The 23,826-nt window shown below is 43.6% G+C and overlaps 3 protein-coding genes across 8 annotated transcripts in view; 2 read left to right on the forward strand and 1 right to left on the reverse strand.

Moving 5' to 3' along the window:
- Positions 1-4,466, forward strand: part of cc2d2a (coiled-coil and C2 domain containing 2A) — a 27,396-nt gene extending 22,930 nt beyond the window's left edge. For all 5 annotated transcript variants that reach the window (XM_058074411.2, XM_058074412.2, XM_058074413.2 and 2 more), the window contains 5 exons: positions 1,759-1,893; positions 1,969-2,091; positions 2,176-2,234; positions 3,911-4,088; positions 4,160-4,466. In XM_058074411.2, the coding sequence (XP_057930394.2) occupies positions 1,759-1,893; positions 1,969-2,091; positions 2,176-2,234; positions 3,911-4,088; positions 4,160-4,345 (681 nt within the window). In that variant the 3' untranslated portion in view covers positions 4,346-4,466. The remainder of the gene's footprint in view (positions 1-1,758; positions 1,894-1,968; positions 2,092-2,175; positions 2,235-3,910; positions 4,089-4,159) is intronic.
- Positions 4,362-10,953, reverse strand: fbxl5 (F-box and leucine-rich repeat protein 5). 2 transcript variants are annotated; one of them, XM_058074422.2, is made up of 11 exons: positions 10,812-10,953; positions 9,957-10,172; positions 8,243-8,338; positions 7,986-8,181; positions 7,703-7,888; positions 7,513-7,638; positions 7,292-7,446; positions 7,144-7,226; positions 5,253-5,882; positions 5,037-5,185; positions 4,362-4,795 (listed from the first exon to the last, which is right to left on the reverse strand). In XM_058074422.2, the coding sequence occupies exons 1-11, from the start codon at positions 10,893-10,895 to the stop codon at positions 4,719-4,721; spliced, it is 1,998 nt and encodes a 665-aa protein (XP_057930405.2). In that variant the 5' UTR covers positions 10,896-10,953; the 3' UTR covers positions 4,362-4,718. The 2 variants fall into 2 exon arrangements, with proteins under 2 accessions (XP_057930405.2, XP_057930404.2); XM_058074421.2 differs by having other exon boundaries at positions 5,253-5,885.
- A 1,167-nt stretch (positions 10,954-12,120) lies between these two features.
- sh3rf1 (SH3 domain containing ring finger 1) overlaps positions 12,121-23,826 on the forward strand; it is a 46,483-nt gene continuing 34,777 nt past the window's right edge. The window contains exons 1-2 of the mRNA XM_078790348.1: positions 12,121-12,385; positions 17,877-18,327. Coding sequence (XP_078646474.1) covers positions 17,974-18,327 — 354 coding nt within the window. The 5' untranslated portion in view covers positions 12,121-12,385; positions 17,877-17,973. The remainder of the gene's footprint in view (positions 12,386-17,876; positions 18,328-23,826) is intronic.

Genomic DNA, 23,826 nt, shown 5'->3' on the forward strand with positions numbered 1-23,826 from the left:
ACTTTTTGCATAAAAGAAAAAAAATGATCAATGACCACTGACTCCACACAGCCAACACATTTTGTGTGGAAAAGGATCTTATCATGGCTACATACAATCAAAAGTATTTTTTCAACCTTACCTGTAAAAGGTGATCCCATGAGTTCTTGTTTGGACTCTAAACCAGTTGGTACAATTCCATGCACAACATTCATTCATTCATTTTCTACCGCTTTTTCCTCACGAGGGTCGCGGGGGGTGCTGGAGCCTATCCCAGCTGTCTTCGGGCGAGAGGCGGGGTACACCCTGGACTGGTCGCCAGCCAATCACAGGGCACATATAGACAAACAACCATTCACACTCACATTCATACCTATGGACAATTTGGAGTCGCCAATTAACCTAGCATGTTTTTGTGGGAGGAAACCGGAGTACCCGGAGAAAACCCACGCATGCACGGGGAGAACGTCTGCGCGCTAACCACTAGACCACCACAACATGAATTATGTATTTTCTCCTTCAGTCTTGCCACATTCAATATGGCGCCTAAGACGTATGATCCAGCAGTCAATGTGATGTCCACGTCATTTGAGAAACTCCACCTACCTGACTCACTTGATCTGTGACCTCGCATTAGGTTCACCATTCATATGTCATTAGTGATTTTTTTTGGTTTTTGCACATTTGTCACACTTAAATGTTTCAGGTCATCAAACAAACGTAAATATTAGTCAATGAGGACACAACTGAACACCAAATGCAGTTTTTAAATGAAACATTTTATTATTTAGGGAGGGAAAAAAATCTTTTCAGCCATTTCTGAATCTTTGGGACTCCAGCACACCACAGTGAGAGCCATTATCCACAAATGGCCAAACATGGGACAGTGGTGAACCTTCCCAGGTGTGGCCAGCCAACCAAAATGACTCATCTAAGAGGTCACAAAAGACCCCACAACAACATCTCAAGAACGGTAGGCCTCACTTGCCTCAGTTAAGGTCAGTGTTCATGACTCCACCATAAGAAAGACACTGGGCAAAAACAGCCTGCGAGGCAGAGATTCAAGACCAAAACCACTGCTTAAGAAAAAGAACATGGTTGCAACAGTAAAATATGGTGGTGCTAGTGCGATGGTCTGCTGCTTCAGGACCTGAAAGACTTGCTGTGATGAATGGAAGCATGAATTCTGCGGAACTTGGTTTCTGCAGCAGGACAATGATCCAAAACACCCAGCAAGACCACCTCTGAATGGCTGAAGAAAAACCAAATGAAGACTTTGGAGCGGCCTAGTCCAAGTCCTGACCTGAATCCAATGAGATGCTGTGGCATGACCTTAAAAAGGCTTCATGCTGGAAAAGCCTCCAATGTGGCTGAATGACAACAATTCTGCAAAGATGATGGGCCAAACGTCCTCCACAGCGCTGTAAGCGACTCATTGCAAGTTATCACAAACGCTTGATTGCAGTTGTTGCTGCTAAGGGGGGGGCCCAAACACTTTTTCACACAGGGACATGGAGCTTTGGATTTTTTTCTCTCTTAATAATAAAGTTAAATTTAAAATTTTGTGCTGAGTTGTGTTGTCACTGACTAATATTTACATTTGGTTGATGATCTGAAACATTTAAGTGACAAATATGTGAAAAAATAAGAAATCAGGAAGGGGGCAAACACATTTCCACCGAATGTGCGGCTTTGTCGTGTCTGTCCATGTTGTTGTTCTTATTAAGAACACAAGAAGAGTGTCGTCATTTTGTCTCCTTGTGTCCCCTTGTGTCCCAGGGCCCCACCGCCTATGTGTTGACGCTGGAGCAAGGCCGCTACCTGATCTGGAACCCCAGCAGCGGTCAGTACTACGGCCAGTATGACATCTTCTGCCCCCTGCAGGCCGTCGGCTGCCTGGTCGACGCCGACAACGTACGTACAGACACGACATGAATATGAATCCATGATATACAGATATGAATACTTATGTAGGTATATACTTACTAGGTGTGGTTCAACATTCAAGAGCACGTCTCCCCCATGAGGATCAGCTTTGATGTCACCAGGAGCAAATGGTGGAAGCCCTTTTTTACACGCTCTTTCCCCCACCCCGGAATCTGCAGTGTGCAGGTGACGCTACTGTTGTTTTATCGACTTGGATGGAATGGTCTGGTATGGTCTAACGTGTGTGTGTGTGTGTGTGTGTGTGTGCAGCCCGAGGAACTGGTCTACAGGCGCTCTGATAAAGCAACTGCAGTGGAACTTCAGGACAGGTGAGGAAAAAACTGGAATAGTCTTTGAATGTCCTGGACTTGACTTTTGTGTGCCTCTGCTGTTAAACCACTTGTGTTGCCTCCAAGCATCTCTTTTACCACATCAACATTTTTGTTTTAGATGGACTCAACAATCGCGTCTCTTTCATGATTACGTTCCTCTATTGCATCTGCTATTTATTGGCGATTGCAATAAATACAGAATAAATATCCAAAAGCACACATTGGTCAGCATTAAAAAGTGAATAATTAACATCCGTCCAGCGCAGCACGGAAGTTATGTTTTTGTCGGCATTTTATCTGTTTGTTGGTTTGTGTTCAAAATATGGTTTTGAATGAAATCTTCAAGAATTGTCGGAAATGGGATATGGAAGAACTGATTACATTTTGGGCGTGATGTGCCATCACCATCTGGCTCCATGATTTTTTTTTTTAAAGGATTCTTTAATATTGCGATAGCGACATTTTTGACAGTTGTGCATGCAATTCCCCCCAAAAATAGTCAGAACACTTGTTCGAGACATTCAGCCTTCCCGGTACATTGTGTTATCGTGTTAGTGTGCAATGTTGGCATTGCTGGTATTTTAACATTAGCATAGTAACATTTTTTGCTATTTTCATGGCTAGACACATAAATAAGCACTTACCACTATCATGCCTACGTTAACATTGCTAGCATGCTAATAGTCACATCTTTAGCCGTTGTCATGGGTAGACACATAACACTTAGTAATACGCTATGTGTTAGTATGCTAACATGAGTAGAATAACATTTGAAGCTATTTTCATATGTAGACACTATTATGCTACCATTCTTAGGATGCAAAAATGAGCATACTAGTATTTTATGCAATTTTTATGACACTTAGTACTTTCATGCTAGGTGTTAGCATGCTAACATTCTAGTATTTTCAGAGGTTACCACTTATATAGCTTCTTCTTTTGGCTTTTTGCTGATTGCAGAGTTACCAGATGTTTAGTGCTATTATGCAAGGTATGCTAACACATTTTAAGACATTTAAACCCTTCCAGGGGTAAAATGTAGGACTAATATTTATGATGTTGGGAATTATGGTGCTTGGCTTGCATTTTGGTGGATGTTATTAAAAATGTATTCACTTTGTAAATTAGTGGAATCAAAATATCTTTTGCACTGGGGGTGCTGGAGCCCATCCCAGCTGTCTTCGGCTGAGAGGCAGGGCCAGCCAATCACAGGGCACATATAGACAAACAACCATTCACACTCATATTCATACCTATGGACAATTTGGAGTCGCCAATTAACCTAGCATGTTTTTGGAATGTGGGAGGAAACCGGAGTACCCGGAGAAAACCCACGCATGCACGGGTTGCAAACTCCACACAGAGATGGCCGAGGGTGGAATTGAGCCCTAATCTCCTAGCTGTGAGGTCTGTGCGCTAACCACTCGACCGTCGTGCAGCCCTTGTTTACATTTAAAAAAAAATAAATATACCCAGTAGTTAACTTTTGTCTCTGCAGGAACATCTGACTTTTGGTTATTATAAATTTAGCTTGAAGACAGAATGCTATTATTAAACATTTCTTCACCTAGACATGAGATTCTGTTGATTTCATTATTTTCTTTGCATGACTTTGGTCTTGACCACGCAAGTTGAGACAGATTCTTGTCAACACCCCTCTGGTGTCCACGCAGGATTGAGAAGACGCTAAGGGACAAGATCATGGCGTGGCGCCCCCATCGGCCCACCCGTTGGAACCGCTACTGTACCACCGCACTCAAACAGTTCCTTCCCAAGCTGGAGCTGGGCGGTGGGCGTGACGTGGGCGAGGGGCACCGCCACGAGCTGCACAGCCTGTTGGGAGACAACAGGGTAAGCCCGTCACCACGGTAACAAGTGTCTTCAGCAAGACAATCCCTGACTGTCCTCACGTGTCTGTCCAGATTTCAGGATTCCCACTGCATATGCCTTTCTCAGAGATGGGCCCCATCGTGGAGGCAGTGCACAGCACAGGCGTCCACACCAACCACTCATCCAACGTGGAGTTCGCCTTGGCTGTGTATGTGCACCCTTACCCCAATAACGTTCTGTCCGTCTGGGTCTACTTGGCCTCGCTCGTACGGCCATGACTCAGCAAGAAGGAACTTTGTCTGTGACGTACTTTTTATTTGTTGTGTTTTTTTTCCCCAACACAAACCCAAGTGGGCGCTCTGACACATTTGACTGTCAGCCATTAAAAAGAACAATTGATGAGTGTTGTGGTTTTGGAGTGCATAGGGAAAAACACGAAGCGCACAAGGTGTTAGCTAGCGTCCTCCTCTAACCAACTTGATGCAGACTAACAGAAACTAAATGCTAGACGTGAACGTCTCTGGAGGTTTTGCCACAACACAAAAAAACCTTCACATTACGCTTTCACAAACATGAATGGAAGTTACACCAAGTACAGCCAACAGGATAAAGTGCATCTATGTGGGGGGGTCGGGGTCGTCGGCGTCAACATCACTCTCCAGAGCGACAGCAAGCCCTGAAGCCACACTGCAGGTTCTGGCAGCCACTGGCCGTATCTGCGTGAGGACCTGCAATCCAAGAAAAAAATAAATAAGAGCTTTGATATAAAAAAAAAAATAAAAGCAATTTCTCTTTTACAAAAATTCACACCACCACCACCACCATTCATTCCCATTTGTACGCCAGTGTGGGTGGCACTGGAGGTCGGGTGAGGCGTCTCGCCCGGGCACAACAACAGCGACGGGGTAGAGGGAGCGAGAATCGAACTGCCAACCTTCCGGTTTCATCCGGTGGGATGTCGTGTTTTACCGTTGATGTTGTCGCAGTAGTAGAAGTGCTCGTCGTTGAGGGCGGGGCACGCCATTACCAGCTCGTGCAGCCCCGCCTCCGTGATGAACAGGCAGCCGGACAGGTTGAGGTGCTCCAGGACAGGAAGTCCTCCTCGCTGAGCCAGCGCCCTGAAAAGCGTGTTTGTGTCACGGGAGGAAGATGAGGATGAGGAGAAGATGAAGAAGAAGAGTTTACCTGAGTCCCAAGTCTGTGACCTGGTGGCATCCTGACAGGCTGAGAAACCTGAGCGTGCGTCCCGACTGTGTAGTCCCGCCTCCAGTCCAGGGACTTTCAAGTCCAGTTAGTCCATTGTTAGTCCTGAGGGGCGTGTCTGCACTGCAGCAGGTGGAGTGCCCACATAGGTTGTCCCCTGACACGGCCGGGTGCCAAAAGGAGGCGTTGGTAGGGCCTGTCCTGTGGCCCCGCCTCCTACTCCTCCTACAACAGCACAGGCTTGCCCCCAGCTGAGTCTCTAGCGAGTGTTCCACCTCCTGAACTCGCCGGGTCCACTCCGCCGAGTCCTCAATGTCAGCGGGCTTGGAGGGGTCCAGGACCCACACATGTGTGGGAGTGACGCCCGAATCCCAGCGGCCACATCCCGGCTTAAAGATGACGGCCCGGCGCCTGCACAGGTGGAACTCCACGGCGACGTCAGTCACGTCCTCCACCGGCGCCACGGGGGGTGCCACGGGGGGCGCCGTGCCACGACGGTCTGAGCGGTTGCCCAGTCCCAGCGAGAGCATCTTCAGGGTTCCGTCACTGATTTTGTCGCAGCCTGAAAGGTCCAGATGCTCCAGTGAAGAACACGCCCCCAACCGTGACCAGCTGCTGGAGGACCACAAAAGTCAACACACATGCACACTAGTCAACACTAAAAAGGCCACTGGTATATCCATATATGGCCCAGCCCTAGCCCACACTGCCTATTGTGTCCCCGATACACAGCACCTACCTACATACATCACTCTACTACGTAGTACACACTAGTATACAGGAATAGTACAGCAGCATGTCATCTATGGTGGAAGTGGTAGAGTATGAGAATATTATGTAATAGGGGTGGAGCCGAACCAGAATGCGGTATTCAGAACAGCACAAATAATTCCTTTTTTTTTTTTACGAATAATGAATTGGAACAAATACTAGCAAATACAAAGACTATTAGTATTGAAGAACAATGAAAACATCCAATCAGAAAGCTGCGTTTCTTGGTGAGACCGTAGTGTAGGCCCTGATCAGCCAATGAGTGACAGGTGTTCAGCAGTCGGGGGCGGGGACAGAGCAGTCTGTGTCACATGTTGACGTTGCCAATGATATTGTAATGGCGGCTGAATAATTACACGTCAGGATGGCCGTATTCAGGCATTTATTGGAACAGCAGCATATAGCACTTCCTGTCTTGCACTTCCTGTCTCTGGTCACGGGTTTATGGTTCAGCCATCCATCAGGTTATGGCTGCTATTATTTATTCCTCACAGGTTCATCGGTGCATTTATATGGAAGTAGTAGAGAAGTTTGCAGTACACAGGAGTAATTGCGGAATATAGAGGAGTATATAGGATTAGTAGTGAAGTATGTTGTATACACAGTAAGAGTAGTAGAGGCGTACCAGAGGAGCAAACAGTAGGAAAAAAGTATTAAGAGGACTATGTAGTATATGGTATAGCAGAGAAGTAAATAGGAGTAGTACACAAGCATGGAGGAATGCATAGTATATGGGGGTTGTAGAAAAGTAGTAGTATATAAAAGTATGTAGTATATAGTAGTAGTGGAGCGGTATTGAGGAGTATTCAGTAGTAGTAATAGAGGAATATGTATTGTATAATAGTAGTAAAGTAGTGAATAGTATGTATGCAGGAGTACTGAGGAGTAGTAGAGGAATATGTATCATATAAGAGTAGTAGACGAGTACATACTGTAGTAGTGAAGCAGTGAATAGTATGTATGCAGGCGTACTGAGTAGTAGTAGAGGAACATGTATTGTATAATAGTAGTAGACGAGTACATACTGTAGTAGTGAATAGTATGTATGAGGAGTAGTAGAGCAGCAGAGGACTGTGCAGTACATAGTAGTATACAAGAGTACCTGTGAAAGGTGCAGTCAGTAACATGAGTGTGTGTGAGGTCCAGGTGCGTGACGTTGGGACACAGGCTGAGGATGTGGCGGACCTGAGGAGGAAGAGGAGGATGAAGAAGCCCCGTGCGTGATAAAGTGACGCGTGCGTGCATGTCACCATTTTACTGGAGACCGTGGATCCGTACGCCAGGACCACAGACTTGACGGAGGGGCCCACGGCCGGGAGAAGGTTCCGGATGAGTCCATTGAGGAGTTTCTTCTCACGTCGGGCGGCGCCGATGGCCAAGTCGTCGTTGGCGTGGTGGGACTCGTCTGACGTGAACGGTGGAGATGTTTGTACTGGTCAAGGCTAAAAGTGCGCTTATTCGTCGGGCTCACCGGACTCGTCCACGTCGGCGTCCTCGTCCCAGTCCCAGTACGCCCGCACCTCCTTCTCCCAAGTCTTCACCCAGCCATCATCCAGCTCCTGGTCCAGATCTCCGGGGGGGCCGCTGTAGAAGTGGCCTACACAAAGCGGCTGCTCTCAGTCTCTGTTCTGCACGCTCTGCTGACTGTTTGGGTTCTTTACCTCTGGCCCAGCGGACCGGGTACAGGTGCCTCCACAGGGACCCGGTCTTGGCCAGCTCCCACCAGGACACGCACACTTGGCTGCAGCGGCAAAGATCTGCTGGGCTCAAACACTGCAAGATCCTCAGCAGAACCTCAGCGGGGAGCTGGGAGATGTGGGCTGAACACGGCCTGTCCCGCTCCTCCGCTTCAATCACATACGAGGCAAACATGGATGTTGGGGGGGGCGGGATAAGCATCGGGATGTGGATGTGACACCGTGGCCCTTTGGGGGAGATGCTCACCGTAGTCGCTCTTCTCGTGGTCAGCGTATTTGAAGGCCTTCTGCAGCTCCTCGGCGTGGCTCCACAGGCTGAAGCCCTTCAGCAGGTCTGCTGCACGCTGCGAGCGCTGCTGGCTGCAGTGCTGCGCCATCACTTGCTTCTTGATGGCCTTCAGCTCCTCGTAGGTGAAGTACTGCATGAGCATAGGCTGAAACACCTGCAAGACACCTCCTTACGTATCACAAACGCACAATAGCTGCACTCCATGCATCTTCTACCTCCTCTTCCTCCTTCATGTGCGGCAGGAAGTCCTGAGTGAAAGCTTCCAGTCGCTCCTTCAGCTGCTGGGCATAGTTGAGCTGCTCGTATTCGCTCTAAGAAGAAACATTCATTTATTCATACTTTCACTTTCTAAATGACATTTATCCATCTTCTCAGCCATACCATCATCATCAACTTGGAAATATTCAAGCACTTTTACCATCCGCAACTCATCCATCGTCATACGAAAAATACCTTTCCCTCACATAATGTGCTGCTCATGTTGGATCTGCTTTAACATCTTACATGGCGTAGGAGCTTATAGATGTTGGATTTCGCAGCGCCAATACGTTCAAAGCGTCTCCAGGAGCTCCACAGTACTGGGTCGACACACGGCACCCAGCCAGGTGGAAGTGCTTGCCAAGCGGCATCGAGGAAGGCGCGGAAGGGAGCAAGCTAAGCAGACGCTAACACCGCACAGACGCTCCTAACCGAGCATTTTCCTCGCTAATGTGCGGTCTGAGTTAGCACTCCACAACACCCACAGTAAGAGACTTTGGGACTGCAACGGCATCATTCTCACCCAGACATGACTTTACAGCCGAGTAGCGGACAATGCTAATGAGCTAGCCTAAAATGTGTATTTTGCATGGCGACATCAGGATAAAGTTTGACTGATATGCAGGTAAGTTATCATCCTACATATCTTTTATTCCACTCTGTTGGCATCCAATCCATTTCATTTCATTTGAATAGACTTAATTTAAGCCTCGCTTGTTTGTCCACTCAGGATTGCTGTGGTTTAAGTCTGCATATTGCTTTCATAGCAATCATGAGAAAAAAGTATCTGTCAAAGCTTTCTTTAACATTGATGTCTGTTAGAAGTACAACTTATTGTTGGATGAGCAACAAGTGAATGGTTTTGTAAATATCACTGACTTTGGGCTGCATGTGTACGTATGTTTGATAGAATTTAACAGTGTCCCTGAATGCAGCGGCAACTTGCAACTTCATCCTTGTTGAATATGAAGTGTCCCGACTGGAACGAATTGTTTTCCATTCGACTATAGACGACTATGCACAAACTCTTAACAGATCAAGTTTGACTATTACTATTCAAGCCCTTATCAAAGACAGCCCCGGATCGATAATACAGGTCACATGTACAGCATACAGTACCACAGATTTTTATATTGTGGAGATCATTTCTTTTTGCTTCACCATTTCTCCTCAAGTGGTGACATTTGATGCAGAAGTGAAACGTTGGCAAATGAAAGATGGCAGCTGAAGAGTGAAGGGGAGGGTTCGGGCGCTGAATCTAATAATTATGACACTCACTCTTATTGCAAATGTTGAGCCGAAGTCGTGGCGAAATAGCAGGACGAATTGGAGGGGGAGAAGCAATTTTATTAAACATTTTTATGAGTGTACGTATTGCTGGCATTTGCTTGCAAAAAGTGCAAGAGCCTTCAAATTCACTCACACCATGGACACAAAAAACGGCTGCTCCCCATACTATTTACACCGGAACGCATTGTAAAAATATAATTTAACAAGACCATTGTTTTATGGAGGGGAACCATCTTCATACAGCACCGATAGATCTTTTCAAAACATACTTCAACGTGCACAGCTTTCAAGAACAACATCTGCGCTCAACCCAACAAAGCACAGGCATTCCCACACGTTTAAACAACAAAAACACGCTTTCGGAAAACAAAAATATGGCACCTTGACGTTGTGCAGGCCCTTCTCAAAAAGGAGCAACATCTCCGACAGCTTGTTGTCCGAGTGCACGTTGTTGACGGTGCAGCAGCGTTGCTGCAGCAAGCCAATGATGCACTCATTCTCAATCTGCTCGTGCATCTTGAACTCCTTGAAGGTGGCCAACAGCGACTTGAGGAAGGAGCGGAAATCGTTGTTGTTGGAGAAGTTAGTCTTGGACAGCTGTAAATGAAAAAGAGACACGTTTTTACTTAATGTTGTAATAAAGTAATAACAATGTCAGTCAGCCGGAATGTAGTATTCCACTTCACTGTGGCTTGAGGCAGACAAAATATAACTCAACTAGATACACTCAATTGGCAGCGTCAAGTCATATTCAACGGAATACGTTACAGGAAATGACGTACGAGTGTCTACGCAAACAAACAAGTTGCAGTACGGCGCACTAGTCAGGCAACATTAGCTAACCACGGACCTGGTAACTTAAGTGGCATTCACGTCAGAAGAATAGCAAACGATGAGTTTGACAAATGGAAACGACAAAAACGTTATTCATCAAAGCCTGTTGCATAACTAGCTAGCTAGTAATCATGCTAGCACGCCTCCTTGCTGGGGTTTGACATTTTTTAGCTCGCCAAATAGAATATAGTCATTAAATTCATTGAAAACTTCTAATTACAATGAAATGCAACGTTCATACTCGTAAAGAAAACCGACTGATCTAGCGGAGGGGCAACGCAGTGTTGACACAAGTCAGCTAACTATAGCATGCTGTGCTTGATAGCCTCGTCGCTCGAGCCGACGTTTTCTGTCCTCCCAAAATCAAAAAGTTAGGACGGACGTCAATCAAGAAATTGTCACCTTTTCTGAGTACAAGCCCACCAGCTGCTTCATCCGCCAGTGCGGCCCGGTGAAAACGTCCACCTCGTCCGGGAAGGGAGCCATCTTCAACACCGAGGATGGGCTCTCCGTACAAGTCAATGCGTCATTATGCCAGCAAGCCAGGGGGCGTGGTTTTATTCCTGTCACGTGACTGCAATGTGACGCCTGCTTTGGCCACTAGAGGGCAATGAGTATTTGTTCATGTTTGTGGTTATGCAACAATAACTATTTTCAACTATTAATCATAATTTACAGCGGTAATATTTATTTAAAGATTGCGCTTTTTGCATTAACATGTGGGGTGTATGACGATTAACATCCCTCCATTTTCTATACTACCTGTCCTCATCAGGTCACAGATCAGATCTCTGTTTACTTGCAATAATAAATCCAAGGTTCCAGGGGTCCTTTGAGGTATTTTATTCATATTACACATATAATGCAATTCATTAATATTTCATTAATATTATTGTTTGATTAATATTATACACACCTTGAAATGAGGGTCGGCGGTAAAAGGAAGCAGATGGTTGCCTTTGACAGTCAATGCTTTACATTGAGGTACTGCTGGTCATCGGGTCTCAAGTAATGTAGGGTGGGACACACAAGCACCAGACATGATTGCCCGAAAAACAGGTTTTTATTGCAGCTTTAAATGACCTCACGATAATCCCTAATCCTGGCTACATTTGCGGCCATAACCCACAGCTCAGTCTCCTCTCACAGGGAACACATTTATGGCACCACACACAAGTACAAGTCATATCTATGTCTATGTTTTGTATGTAATGTAGTATTTCGACTATATTGGGTAATATGAGTGCAAGGTGAATATAGGGGTGTTAGTTTATGTCTAGAAACCTCTAAAAATGTTAACAGATTTTTTAAACTGAGAACATATGCCAATAATCCAATACTCCACAATTAAAGTGTGGTGCATATATTTTAATTGCTGCTTCCTTTGTCAAAGTTCATCCCAATAGGGTAAAAGGCAAACTGTGTCTCTCGTCTGACACACGGTCACGTGATGTAAGTTCACGCCCTACGAACAAAGCTTAGATGTGCACTTCATATGTACCTCGGAAATGGCCCAAATACACTATATATTTAAAAGAAAAACAATACACAAGATGTAGTGAAACAAAGTTAAAAGTTGCGATTTGTACCCACAAGATTTTTCTTCGAGAACACGTTGTACAGCTATTTGTGTTTTTGCTTACTTACACACGATAGCTTTCGATTCCCAGTGACTATGAACGCCACACATCTCCCTCCTCCCTCTCCCCTCTTGTGTGTCTCCAGCAGAACAGAACAGAACACAATTACTAGCATGGCGCTCGGCGCTATTGGACTTCTCGTCTCTTCTGTTCGTGTTCTAAGCTTTAACTTCATTGTCCGCTATATTATCACGATATAATTGTTCATGTTTCAACGTGCGAAAGACTTACAGAGGCAAGAGGGCCGTTAAACGAAGGCGGCATAATAGAAGTCTCTTTGGGCTTTTTAGGGAGCTTGCTGACTAGTGAGCTTAGCAGCAACAGCAACAACAGGAGGTAAGTTTTCCGGAAGACGAAATTCTTCTCTTTTTTGTTGCTCTTTTTTGTACTTGTCCTCCTAGGAAGTAAATAAAGTGCTGTAGAAACTTGTTAAAAGTGAACACCAGCACCCTGTCCCCCGCCGTCGCCAGTTAGCACAAACTACTTTCATAAACTAGCAAGCACTCATAACAATTATCACAAGCAATACTGCACTGCACTTTTTGTCCTCCCAACTGTTGTTGTGAAATTACGTAATGTTGCAAGTGACCATGGAGATGAAAAGATGAACGGTCACGTGACATTGGAGCACAGCATGACTCAGCAAAGCAAAGATGGATTTACTACAGATGGCATGACTAGAAGCAATATGCTCTATGCTGCAGTTCAAATGGCATCCATCCATTCGTCTTTTGTCATCCGGGCTACGGATGAGCTGCAATCTAGCCCAGCTGGGGTGCACCCTGGACTGGCCACCGGTCAATGCCAGGGCACACACAAACACACATTCACACCTATGGACAATGTGAACTCTACGATGATCATAACATGCATGTTTTTGGAACGTGGGGGGAAAACACGCTAACTCCACACACTCCAGCATTTGGTGAATGTGAGGCTGACATGCTTAAATCACAGTGGGAACCGTGTCAACATGTAACATCTACAATTTGCAAGCACTTAATTGAAACTGACGTTTAACAAATAAAATGAAGTGCAGTAATCCCTGTTTATCACAGTTAATTGGTTCCAGACCTCATACGTTTTCCACAAAGTAGGGTTTCTTATTTACAAAATTGGTAGTTTTGGTAGTGAGCAAAGTAGAGCAAAGAGACCACCTTCTAAATACAGCGATATCAATTAACACCCCTATAGTCACCTTTTACGCTCTTATTACCCCACATGGTAGATTTAATAAGACGGTTCTTGTGTGTGGCCCTGTAGATGTGTTCTCTTGGGGAGCTGAGTGGGGGCCGGACAGGAAGTGACATCAGGGGTTGAGTTTCAGCTTGGCGTGGGTTACGACGGGAATTGTAGCCCCTGCCGGGGCTTATTGTTGCTGCCATAAAAATACTGTTGTTCCGACCAAATCTGGTGCTTGTGTGTCTCATCAACATTTACAGCAACATTACTGACACATAGTGACCAATGAAGAATACTACATATCATCACAACATGTTTGAATGCATCTAATGAACGCCTTATAATTTGTATTTTGCTTAATCGAGTCTTTTTTTAGTGCTTGAATATACTTTGTTTAGGCAAAAAATTGGCTTAAATATGCAAACAAATAATAGGCCACATTCAACCACAAAACAGCATGATTTATTAATATATTTTTGAAAAGCCGTGAAATTCAAAGTGCAAAATGGCGAGGAATGACTGTGTCGCCATTTAAAGGGGAACTGCACTTTTTGGGTTATTTAGCCCATCATTCCCAATACTTATGTTAAAAATGAACACATACATTATTTATTTCCCTTTTCTGCGCATTCTAACACGGGAAAATGAGTTAACTTGAGCTAGCTTACAATGCTCTCATTGGGACACACCTACAGTATTTGGACTATGAAACCCTCTTTAAAAAAAAAAACCCAAAACCCTCCAACAACGTTGCATGGTTTGATATCCATGCTGTGATCATGCATTAACACGTACACTGATGATAACATGGAGCAGTTGCAGTGTCTTGTTGTATTTTGATTATTTAAAACACTACCCAAACTTCTTTTCATGGCGCACATTGATACACACACTTATGCTAGTCCTGTCAGCAACACACAGCGACAACACTTACCATGTCAGCTCTCCTTGGGATGGCTGTGTCTTCCAGCACAAGATGTGGGCTCAAGTCCTCAGGCCAAAAATGCTGATGGTAAACCAGCATCTTGTTGAGTCTTTGTAGCCAAATGACGATGAGACTAGCGATTAGCAACTCATCATGTTAGTCTGTGAGATAAAAGTAGTTTTTCATGTTAGCTGCTCCAATAATAATATTGCTGTAGCTTGGTTAATATACAAGTAAATGGAACGTTGTGTGCTTTAGTGTCAAAATAGGTATTCCCCATGACACACTTGCTAACAAGCTGATATTACTTTGTTTCCCTGTACTAGAATGCACAGAAAATGGAAATAAATATGTGTTCATGTTTCACATTATGATTGTTACATTATGAATGATGGAGTTCAACGGTCAAAGTTCATGTTTTGGTTGCAGTCTAATGTGTCAATGAAACGTGCCACCGTTTTGTATTATTTATTTCATTGTCTTTGTCACAAACCTTTTCATGGCACAAAGTGACAATGCACAAACAAACGGAAATCAGATGGTGTTTCATACGCAACAGACACAGAGAAAGTATTCTATCGTGTAGTACAGCGACACGCATAGCTAGCAAGTAGTGCACTTGCTAGTGCGTAGCGCCCCGCCTCTCCGCGCTGGGGCAAAGAGATTGAATGACTGACAGGAGTGCTCACTCGTTCTGTAGCGAGAGAGGAGGGAAACATACACGCGTGCACATGTCAATATGTTGAGGCCGGCAAAATGATTCAGTCAATTTTTATTTATCTTGCAGTATTTATTTAATTGATTATTTCTAGTTGTTTATTTTTGCCCGTAGTAGTAGTTGGCCTATGTATGTTCACTTAACTGTTACACTGTGCTGTCATTTGTGTCTTGGCACAGTGATTGTAGTTAGTGTACCGTCAAGTGACTCCCTCCCCCACCCTGTGCATTTAACTGTGTGACAAGCTCATTGTGAGTTCAGGGTTGGCTTGTGCTTGCCCCTGCAAGTGCCTCTGTAGTGGCCCAGGCTTTGGAGTGCCACAATTACACTAATCTTTCATGTCAAGTAGGTGGCCACAATGTATGTCCCGTCGTGTCAAAAACGGCCCGCAGGTCGTTGGTGTGGGACCCCTATGCTGATCATGTAATGGCTCAAAAATCCATGCATCCTGATTGCATTTATTCCACATGAAGGAAGCAGCACGGTGTAATTCCTGTCTGTGCTTTGTCAAAACGCCGCCACCGCCCGAGGATGTGGGATGGCGGAACACAGGTGTGTTTATCCGCTTTGCTGTAAATTAGATTAAATGTCAACTTTAAGCACCTGTGCTTACTCTAATCAGCCATAACCAAGCCGCAGGGTTGAGGTCTGGCTTTGTTTGGCCCTTTTTAAGGGGGGGGGGGGTTATTTAGTAAACCAAACTGTGAAAAATGTCATTTTTCAAAATGAACTTGCATTATTCATGCATGCCAGCTTGTTATTATGGCTAGTATCTATTCGGAATGACTGTGGAGTCTCTAGGGTTGAACACAGTCGGATGGAATACCAAGATAAGCCTCTGTAGCACAGAAAGATGGTATATACATCAATTTATTGAGGGCTCATAATTAGTTGTTTTCAATCGTTCGATACATCGATATATCCATTATCTTGGCAGGCCTACTTGGAATACTTTTTCTGCTTTTTCTGGCGATCGAGTCTGATTCTTGTCCCACTGGACAATTACTGACTGAGCAATGCTCATCACAAGGCAGAAAGTGCATTTGACTAGATTTAGCACTAGGCAGGAAATGCATTCAAGTTGCTGAAATGGGTATACATTTTTGACTAGTATTAGTCCATTATTAACATCAGGTGTTGCAATCAAAGATATGGGATTATATCAGCCTGCATGTAAAATCTCTGATATTTCCGAAACAAGCAGTCCATTCAGGACTGACATCAGGCGCGTGGCAGCGTACTCGCTGAAGTCCGAAGGTGTTCTTTGCTGCTGCCGTGGCACAGAACCGGGTAAAAAACATCATAAGGATCCTCACAAAATCACAGGGTCCAAAACATCCACAAAGTGTGCAAACGTCTGTTTTCCTCATAGCTTTGACTGTGTCTCTGTGCTACGTTTACACTTGGGACACTATGGACTAGGGGTGTCACAAGATGAAAACGTGAAAATATTTCTCTTGGGCACTACGCCTGGGATGATAAATAATTAAATTAATCACACAATAAATGAAAATGAACAAGATCATTTTGCCGGCTTCAATATGTTGCCGTGTACATGCTTGTCTGTTTTCCTGGTCTCTCGCCTCCAGACAGGCAGAAAGAGGATTGACAATGTGCCTTGGTTTCAGCACCACAACAGTAAGTCTGGGTGCAGGCGGCGCATATACGCAGAGTGCAGAAGAATGTAACATAGTAAAAATAAAATTAGCAGATTAGGATTTATTGTCATATATAAAACGGTGGAACATACGTTTCAGTGACCATGATTCCCAAAGTGTAACACCTCATTGTGCATCAAACGCATTTTACTGCATCCAAAACATGTACTTTGACCAAACTCAGAAATATTGCATAGCGCCCATGACACGTGTTACATTTCAGTTTTATACTGATCTACGTTTTTTGAGGGTTTTTTCCTCAAAAAGTCAATACACTTTGGGGAACTATCAGGTTTCCACGTGCGTTTGTTTAATCCTGTAAAATTGCGACTTTTTTCCTGTTTTTCTTTTGATATTTTGACTTTATTCACACAACATTACATCTGTTGTTTTCAATTTCTGCTTTTTTGTCTTTAATTTTCCCCCAATTTCAACTTTCTTGTAAATGTTCTTCTCATAAATATGACTTTATTCCAATGACTTGACTTTATTCTTTTAACATTATTATTATTCTCTGAACGTTTACACAACCAATTGTTTCCTAAAATTATTTATTTGTTGTAAATATTGAAAAAGGCTTTTTCTTTAAAAAACAGTAAATAAGTATATTTGTATTTCACCTTTATGCTACTAAAATGGAAAATTGACTTTTTTTCCTCATTAGAAAGTGACTTTTTTCTATAATTACTGTATTTTGACTTAATCTGGTAAAATTGCAGCTGTTTTTTCCATTTAGTTTTTTTTTATTTTCCAACTATTTAAATTTATTTCTAGATTTTTTTATCATTTTTATGACCTAATTCCCATTATATTTTGACTTTATTCTCATAACATTCTAACTTTTGTTTTTGTTCAAAAATGTCTTTATTTGGAGTTTGTTTTTTCTCATATCACATCCTTTAAAAAAGGTCTTTTTTTTTCTTTTAATATTTGTTTACGCTACTAAAATGTAATAACTATTCCTCATAATATTCATGTATTCATGTAAAATTGCAACTCTTTTCTCTTGATATTTTGACCTTATGGGGCTGCACGGCGATCGAGTGGTTAGTGAGCAGACAGCAAGGAGATCCGAGTTCAATCCCACCCTCGGCCATCTCTGTGTGGAGTTTGCATATTCTCCCCGTGCATTCGTGGGTTTTCCCCGGGGACTCCGGTTTCCTTTTCCGGTTCCTTTTGCACTTTGGACACTCGTGGACTAAGAAAACAACTGTTAATAATTGTAGCACTCCTCGGTGTGCAAATGTGTCTATTTAACATATGCATGTATGCATGGCGTGACCTGGTTGTCAACATTGTTGATTCACTTGCACGTCCTGACTCTTTTATTTTTTATTTTTGCAGCTTATGCACATGCCATGGCGACCGTAACTGAGGCATGGAAGTGACGTGACATGCGTGGTCCTTTCCTGCTGAAAACAACAGCAGAGCGCTCAAAAGGATGGACGAGTCCGTCCTGCTGGATTTGCTGGAGTGTCCCGTGTGTCTGGAGCGGCTGGATGCGTCTGCCAAGGTCCTGCCCTGTCAGCACACCTTCTGCCGGCGGTGCCTGCAAAGGATTGTGGGCTCGCGCGGGGAACTGCGCTGTCCAGAGTGCCGCACGCTGGTGGAGTGCGGCGTGGACGAGCTGCCCAGCAACATCCTGCTGGTGCGCCTCCTGGATGGCATCAAGCAGAGGCCGCGCAAGCCCGGCACCACCAATGGTTCTTCTGGGGCCGTGGGCCGGGCGGCCAGGGAGCAGGGCGCACCTGGAGTCCAACCCCAGAGAGCTCAGGCTAAGAGCTCTCTTGTCCGGGTGAGTACGCTCAAGTTCTCTCCCCAAAGCTCAAACAATAGAGTGTAAATCTGCCTGGATTAAAAGCAGCACGTTGCATTAGCGCCTCTAATCTTTTGGCTGCGGATTAACTGCAGGGAATGGACAGCCAGCCACTTACGGACGTGATTGAGTTGAGTTAATCATTGAATAAAGCGATCTCTGCACCCGCCACACTCATGCTGCATGGTTTTGTTTTTTTGCTTTTGCCCTCTTCGTCTTGCACTTGTGTACCCTATCAATGTACTTAGGGTGGGACTGTGTTATCTCCACTTCTCAAACTCACGCAGTCTTGGAGCATGTGTGCTCCATTGTTCAACCGGATGACGAATAAGTAAGGCAACAATCACTCTAATATCATCAAATTATCGGTGTGGAGTTTTCTGCTAATCTTGATGTGTGATGATGTCATGGACCACACAGCAAAACCAAAGTTGGCAAGCTCAGAATGTCTGTGGTGTGGAATTATCTGCAAGTTTGGCCTTTGGATTGTAAATATGCACCTTGCAGTGACTGTTGAGCACTGGCGAGGGAAAATAAGGCTTCTTCCTTTTAATCCCGATGTTCTAACATCACACCTCAGGAAGAATGACTTGGACTCACACGCCAGCTTACCTGCAGCAAAATAATAAGCAATGGGAACAATGAACAAGCACAGTTTATCATTTCACAGATTTTATTAGTCCAGAGTTTTCATACTTTGCCCTAGGGCTGGGCAATATGGACCAAAACTCATATCCCATGTTTAGAGTGAATATCGATATATGATATATAGTATATTCCGATATTTTTTCCACATTTTACACAAAAATCAAAACCAAATATACATGTAAACTTTTATTAAAATATAAACAATCTTATAGAAAAAGCTAAGGGCTGATTCTGAGTGTAAACAATGGTGCAAGAGGCAAGCATCCATAGCTGCACCCTCGCTATGGCACAAAAAACAATAAGGATGTACGAATAAAACACTATTAACCACTACAAACGCAGCAAAATTATACAGTACGGGACTGTTGTAACTAGCTTGCACTCAGGCGCCGCCGTCTTGAAACATGAGACCTCCGCATCAAATCCAGTCTATATTGATATGAACGATATGCTTTGTTTTTGATATTTAAAAAATATTCATATATTGCCCAGCCCTTCTTTGATAATGATGTTTGTGCCACATGAAAACACGCAGCTTTCCTAATGGTATGGTTGCTGGTAGGGGTGTCACGCAAGGTTATACTGTGACGAGAAAAAAATAAGTCATAATAATAAGGAAATGTGCAAATGTGGTGTGTGAATTCTGAAAAGCTGAAGCACAACTGAAATGCTTTGAAAAAGTGTGAAAGTTGAAATGTAGACTGAATGTAGGAGTTGTGCGGAAGCTGAAGCTGGACTGAAATGCTGTGGAAATGTGCTGACATGTAGAATGTTAAAATAGAATATATGTAGAATATAAAAGTTGAGCTGGCAATGTACTAAACTGCTGTTAAAATGTATACAGTAAATGTTGAAATGTAGAATGTGTATTAAGCCCAAGCAGAATGTTATAAAAAGTTAGTTAAAAAGAAAGTTATCAAAATATATGTTATAGAAATTGTTGTAGTGGATACCATTTAATTTTCCCGCTCATTTTTAGCTGACTAAAAACAACAGGTATCGTTGGAAAGTAAGAATACAGATTGCAGATGACAGGAATTGAACCGGCAACCTCTTCATTGTCAACCAATTGATCCAGCAATGGAAAATAATTTTTCACTGGTACAGGATGGCAAATAAATTGCTCATTCATTTTCAATGAGAACATTTTTACAGAAAAAACGAAATTTCACTAACATTTTGAAAAGTGTGAACTGACAAGCAAACTTGTCCTGAATGAGTATTGGATTGGTTTGAATTGGTTGAGAAATAAATGATGAGTTAGCGAACAAAAATAAATATATCAGGTGGAAGAAGAAGCACTTCTTCTTAGAATAAATAAGAATAAATAAAAAGAATAAATGTGTGGTGCACAATTTTAACTCATTCCACCCTGGCCATTTTTCAAAAGCCGTCCCATTTTTTATGATTTTGACTGAATATTTTAATTATGACTGTACTCCCCATCATTTTTTGACTTTTTTTTCCTCTCACTCGCTCACTTTTTGACTGATTTTCCAAAAATGTTTCCAAAATTTGTAATTATGACTTTCTCTCTTAATTTTTTTAATAGATTTGTGTAAAACTACCTTTTTGATCAATTCTATTTTTAGGACGTATGAATGGCCCAAAGGTAACTCTTTGGCCGCACTTTGGACACCCTTGTTCTCAGGGCTGCTTGTGGTGAGCAGCTCTGCCCTGCACAAAAGCGAGGATGAAAAGACGTCAAGGCCCCCGCGTAAAATTATCTGAATGTCAACACACTGATAATGGATCAAGCCCGGCCCGAGATCAGAGGCCCTCCTGTAAATTGCTACTGGGCGAGCCGCCTTGCTGGCTACAGTATCGCTCCTATTTATGCTCCTTTCAAAGCTTCTTGGAGGGCGTTGTGGGAATTTCCCTCAGCTGCATAACTCTTTTCAGGGTAGGTTGATATCTGACACACCAAATAACAAACAACTTGAGCACTTGCCTTATTTCACTTGAAATGTTGTCAGTAGGGCATTGTTTCCACACATGATTGCAATTCAGCCGTTGTGCTCAGTTCTCATTGCGTCGTCTGCATAACTGGCCACGATGCAAAAATGAACACTTTTTAGTTTGCATGACATGATCTCACATCTTCAAAGCTTATTTAGCGAACTAACAAGAAGTTATTTACTTCTTGGTGTTGGTTTCATTTTCTGCATTCATGTTGTTTCCTGAGCTCCGTGTGTGTGAGCACTGCTTTTATAGGTCATGTGCACGTCATTGTACATCTGATATCTCACTGCAGTTATCCCGCTTTTATAGCCATTCATTGGTGCCACACCGATCTTGAAAAGTGAATTTCCTCAAAATCAGAGCATAGAAAACCTGTTTTACCATTTTCTAAATACGCTTTTTAGCATAAGAGCCCTCTAGACATAAAATAACATCCCTATATGAAATAAAACGTTGGGGATTGAGATTCAGTTTGGCATGAGTTACGGCCGCAACCGTAGCCCCTGTTTTGAATAGAGAATATAATATGTATACACTCTAATATAATATGTGCTGCATGAGGTCCCAGCTGGTGAATAAAGACCATCTGCATTTATTCAGCGTCATTAAGGAAAAGAACAACCAATATATTACACATATTAAGTATGGTGATTGACCATTTCATGCATGTCAAGCACATTTAACTTCCAGGTTATACGTTGGGTGTGTGGTGGTCTTACGCCTCCACGGTCACCACAACACAGCGATTTGTGGAAGGCCGCAAACCGCCTGGCCCAAACATCGTATGTCCAGTTGTGACCTAGGTTTAAGAAACATGTGTGGGTGCTTCCTGATGATTTGTTGCTGCTTTTTCAGCACCATGTCAGCCTTTAGTTGAGTAATGGCGTCTTCTTCCATGCCTACTCGGCCATCGCAGAGGCGTTCCGCTAAAGCGGGGATGTGCAGGTGTAAGATCTTCACAACATGAAAGGCTGAGATCAAAGCCTATGCCGATTGGCTGCACTGACCCCAAAGCCCACCCCCCCGGCTGGGTCTCTCCACAGGGTTTTGAGCGCTTCACTGCTCCTGCTCAACATCTTTAGCCTCACTTCTTCATTGTGTTTGTCGCCCCAAAAGGCTGCTGGCAGTTCTTTTGGCTTGCTGGGTTCATGTTGGAGCTCAAGACCCCACCTCTGATTCTTATGTGTCTCAAAGAATGGCCGAGAGGGAAAAGCACCGGCTGACAGATGCACAACAGGGTTTTGTCCTGGGCCCCCTTCTGATCTTACGGGCCGCAGGTGTGTGGGTGTGTGTAAGTGTAATAGCTCCAGAAGCTGATGAGTGTTGAAGTAGAGGCATAGTGACCAAAAGGGCCAAAAATCGGCTCTGTGCCACCCCTTTTCTCAAACATCGCCAGTTGTCTGGTGTTGTTTTCCTAGCATTTGCTTTGAAGGGCGTGTGGGGGCGGGTGTTGACGGACACCTTCACGCCGCAGTTTGATGACTCGCATCCCACGGTGCTCGCTAACACGGATGTTTTGACTTCGCCCTCAGCCCATGGTTGTAAGAGTATTTCTTCTTCTTCTCCACATGGATTGAGAACAGGCGGTGTGCTCAGCGGTGCTTGTGCACACGCGAGTGAGCAAAGCTGTAGGGGGCCGTCTGGAAGTCAAAGGTCAGGGTTGAAGAGTCATGCTAGTCCTGGCTTGGAGGCATTGGGGTTATCATGATGGTGGTCTGGTGAGTTGAGCCTTTTCTTTTCACAGCAGAAACACTCCTTTCATAGTCGTCACTCAAACGGCCATTCCACACCTGACGCCCGTTTATTCAACTTAAGTGACAACATGTTTTTCACAGCACAGAGCATCTGCTTGCAACCTTGGTTAACGCCATGAATCCATTCCAGAAAGTCAGACTCAAACCAAAACCATATTTTTTCCATTCCCAGATTTTCCCATGAAAATAATGTCAATCCAACTCATCCCTTCCAGAAAGGAGAAATGGTAACACAAAACACCTTTTTATACTTTAAGAATTTTAGTTGTGCATGCAGATAACAATTCCAAGACAGGGTCTCCGCTACATGCAACGGATCATGGCACAACATCATGGTAAAAAGAAAAAAAATATTATTATTAATGTTATAATTGTTTTAATGTGAAAACAATGTTAAGTAATACATTGTATGAATGGCTATTGCGTGTGTCACCCACATCATAAACATCACTTTGTACATGAGTCAGCTGACTATAACCCCCTCCGATTTGCTGCTGTACTTTCATGGCAAACAGATGCAGCAACACATTGATATGACACTTTTATACTTATTATTCTGATTACAGATAAAGTAAGGTCAGGGTAAGATGCTTCTCTCTATAACAAAAGCTTTGTGTGCACCTGTAGTGGCTATTTACGTAGGAAAAAAAGTCAAATAGCTTGGCATCCTGAAAACCTTTTACTTTGTGAAACTATGATTGTATGATCAATTGGAAAATGTGCCTATTGCCTTTACTTTGGCTGCAGTGTCTTTTGTATGATCGTTTTAATTTCTTGTACATCTGTAATGATTCATAGCAAATGCATCACAGTAGATCTACACAGTCACAGTAGACTCCATCTGTTTGCCGGTACAGTAAATCTGCCTTCATGTGAACTGGGACAGGAAGTAAACGTACGTATGTACCTGACATACTACGAGCCTTAACTACGTAGAAAGAGGGTTGGGAGGGGGAGGAGTGTTATAAAAGGACATTTTATGACCACGTCAATTACCTAATGGCCATTTGGCCATTATACGTGGAATGTAACTCCTCTGCAGTAATTGTGCGTTTGTCTAGTAAACCTTTGAGGGTATACATATATGGCATGTATGCTAGTATGCCTTCATGGC

This window comes from Doryrhamphus excisus, linkage group LG4 (assembly GCF_037039965.1).
Source record: "Doryrhamphus excisus strain RoL-2023G ecotype Guam linkage group LG4, RoL_Dexc_Guam_v1.1, whole genome shotgun sequence".
NCBI lineage: Eukaryota > Metazoa > Chordata > Actinopteri > Syngnathiformes > Syngnathidae > Doryrhamphus > Doryrhamphus excisus.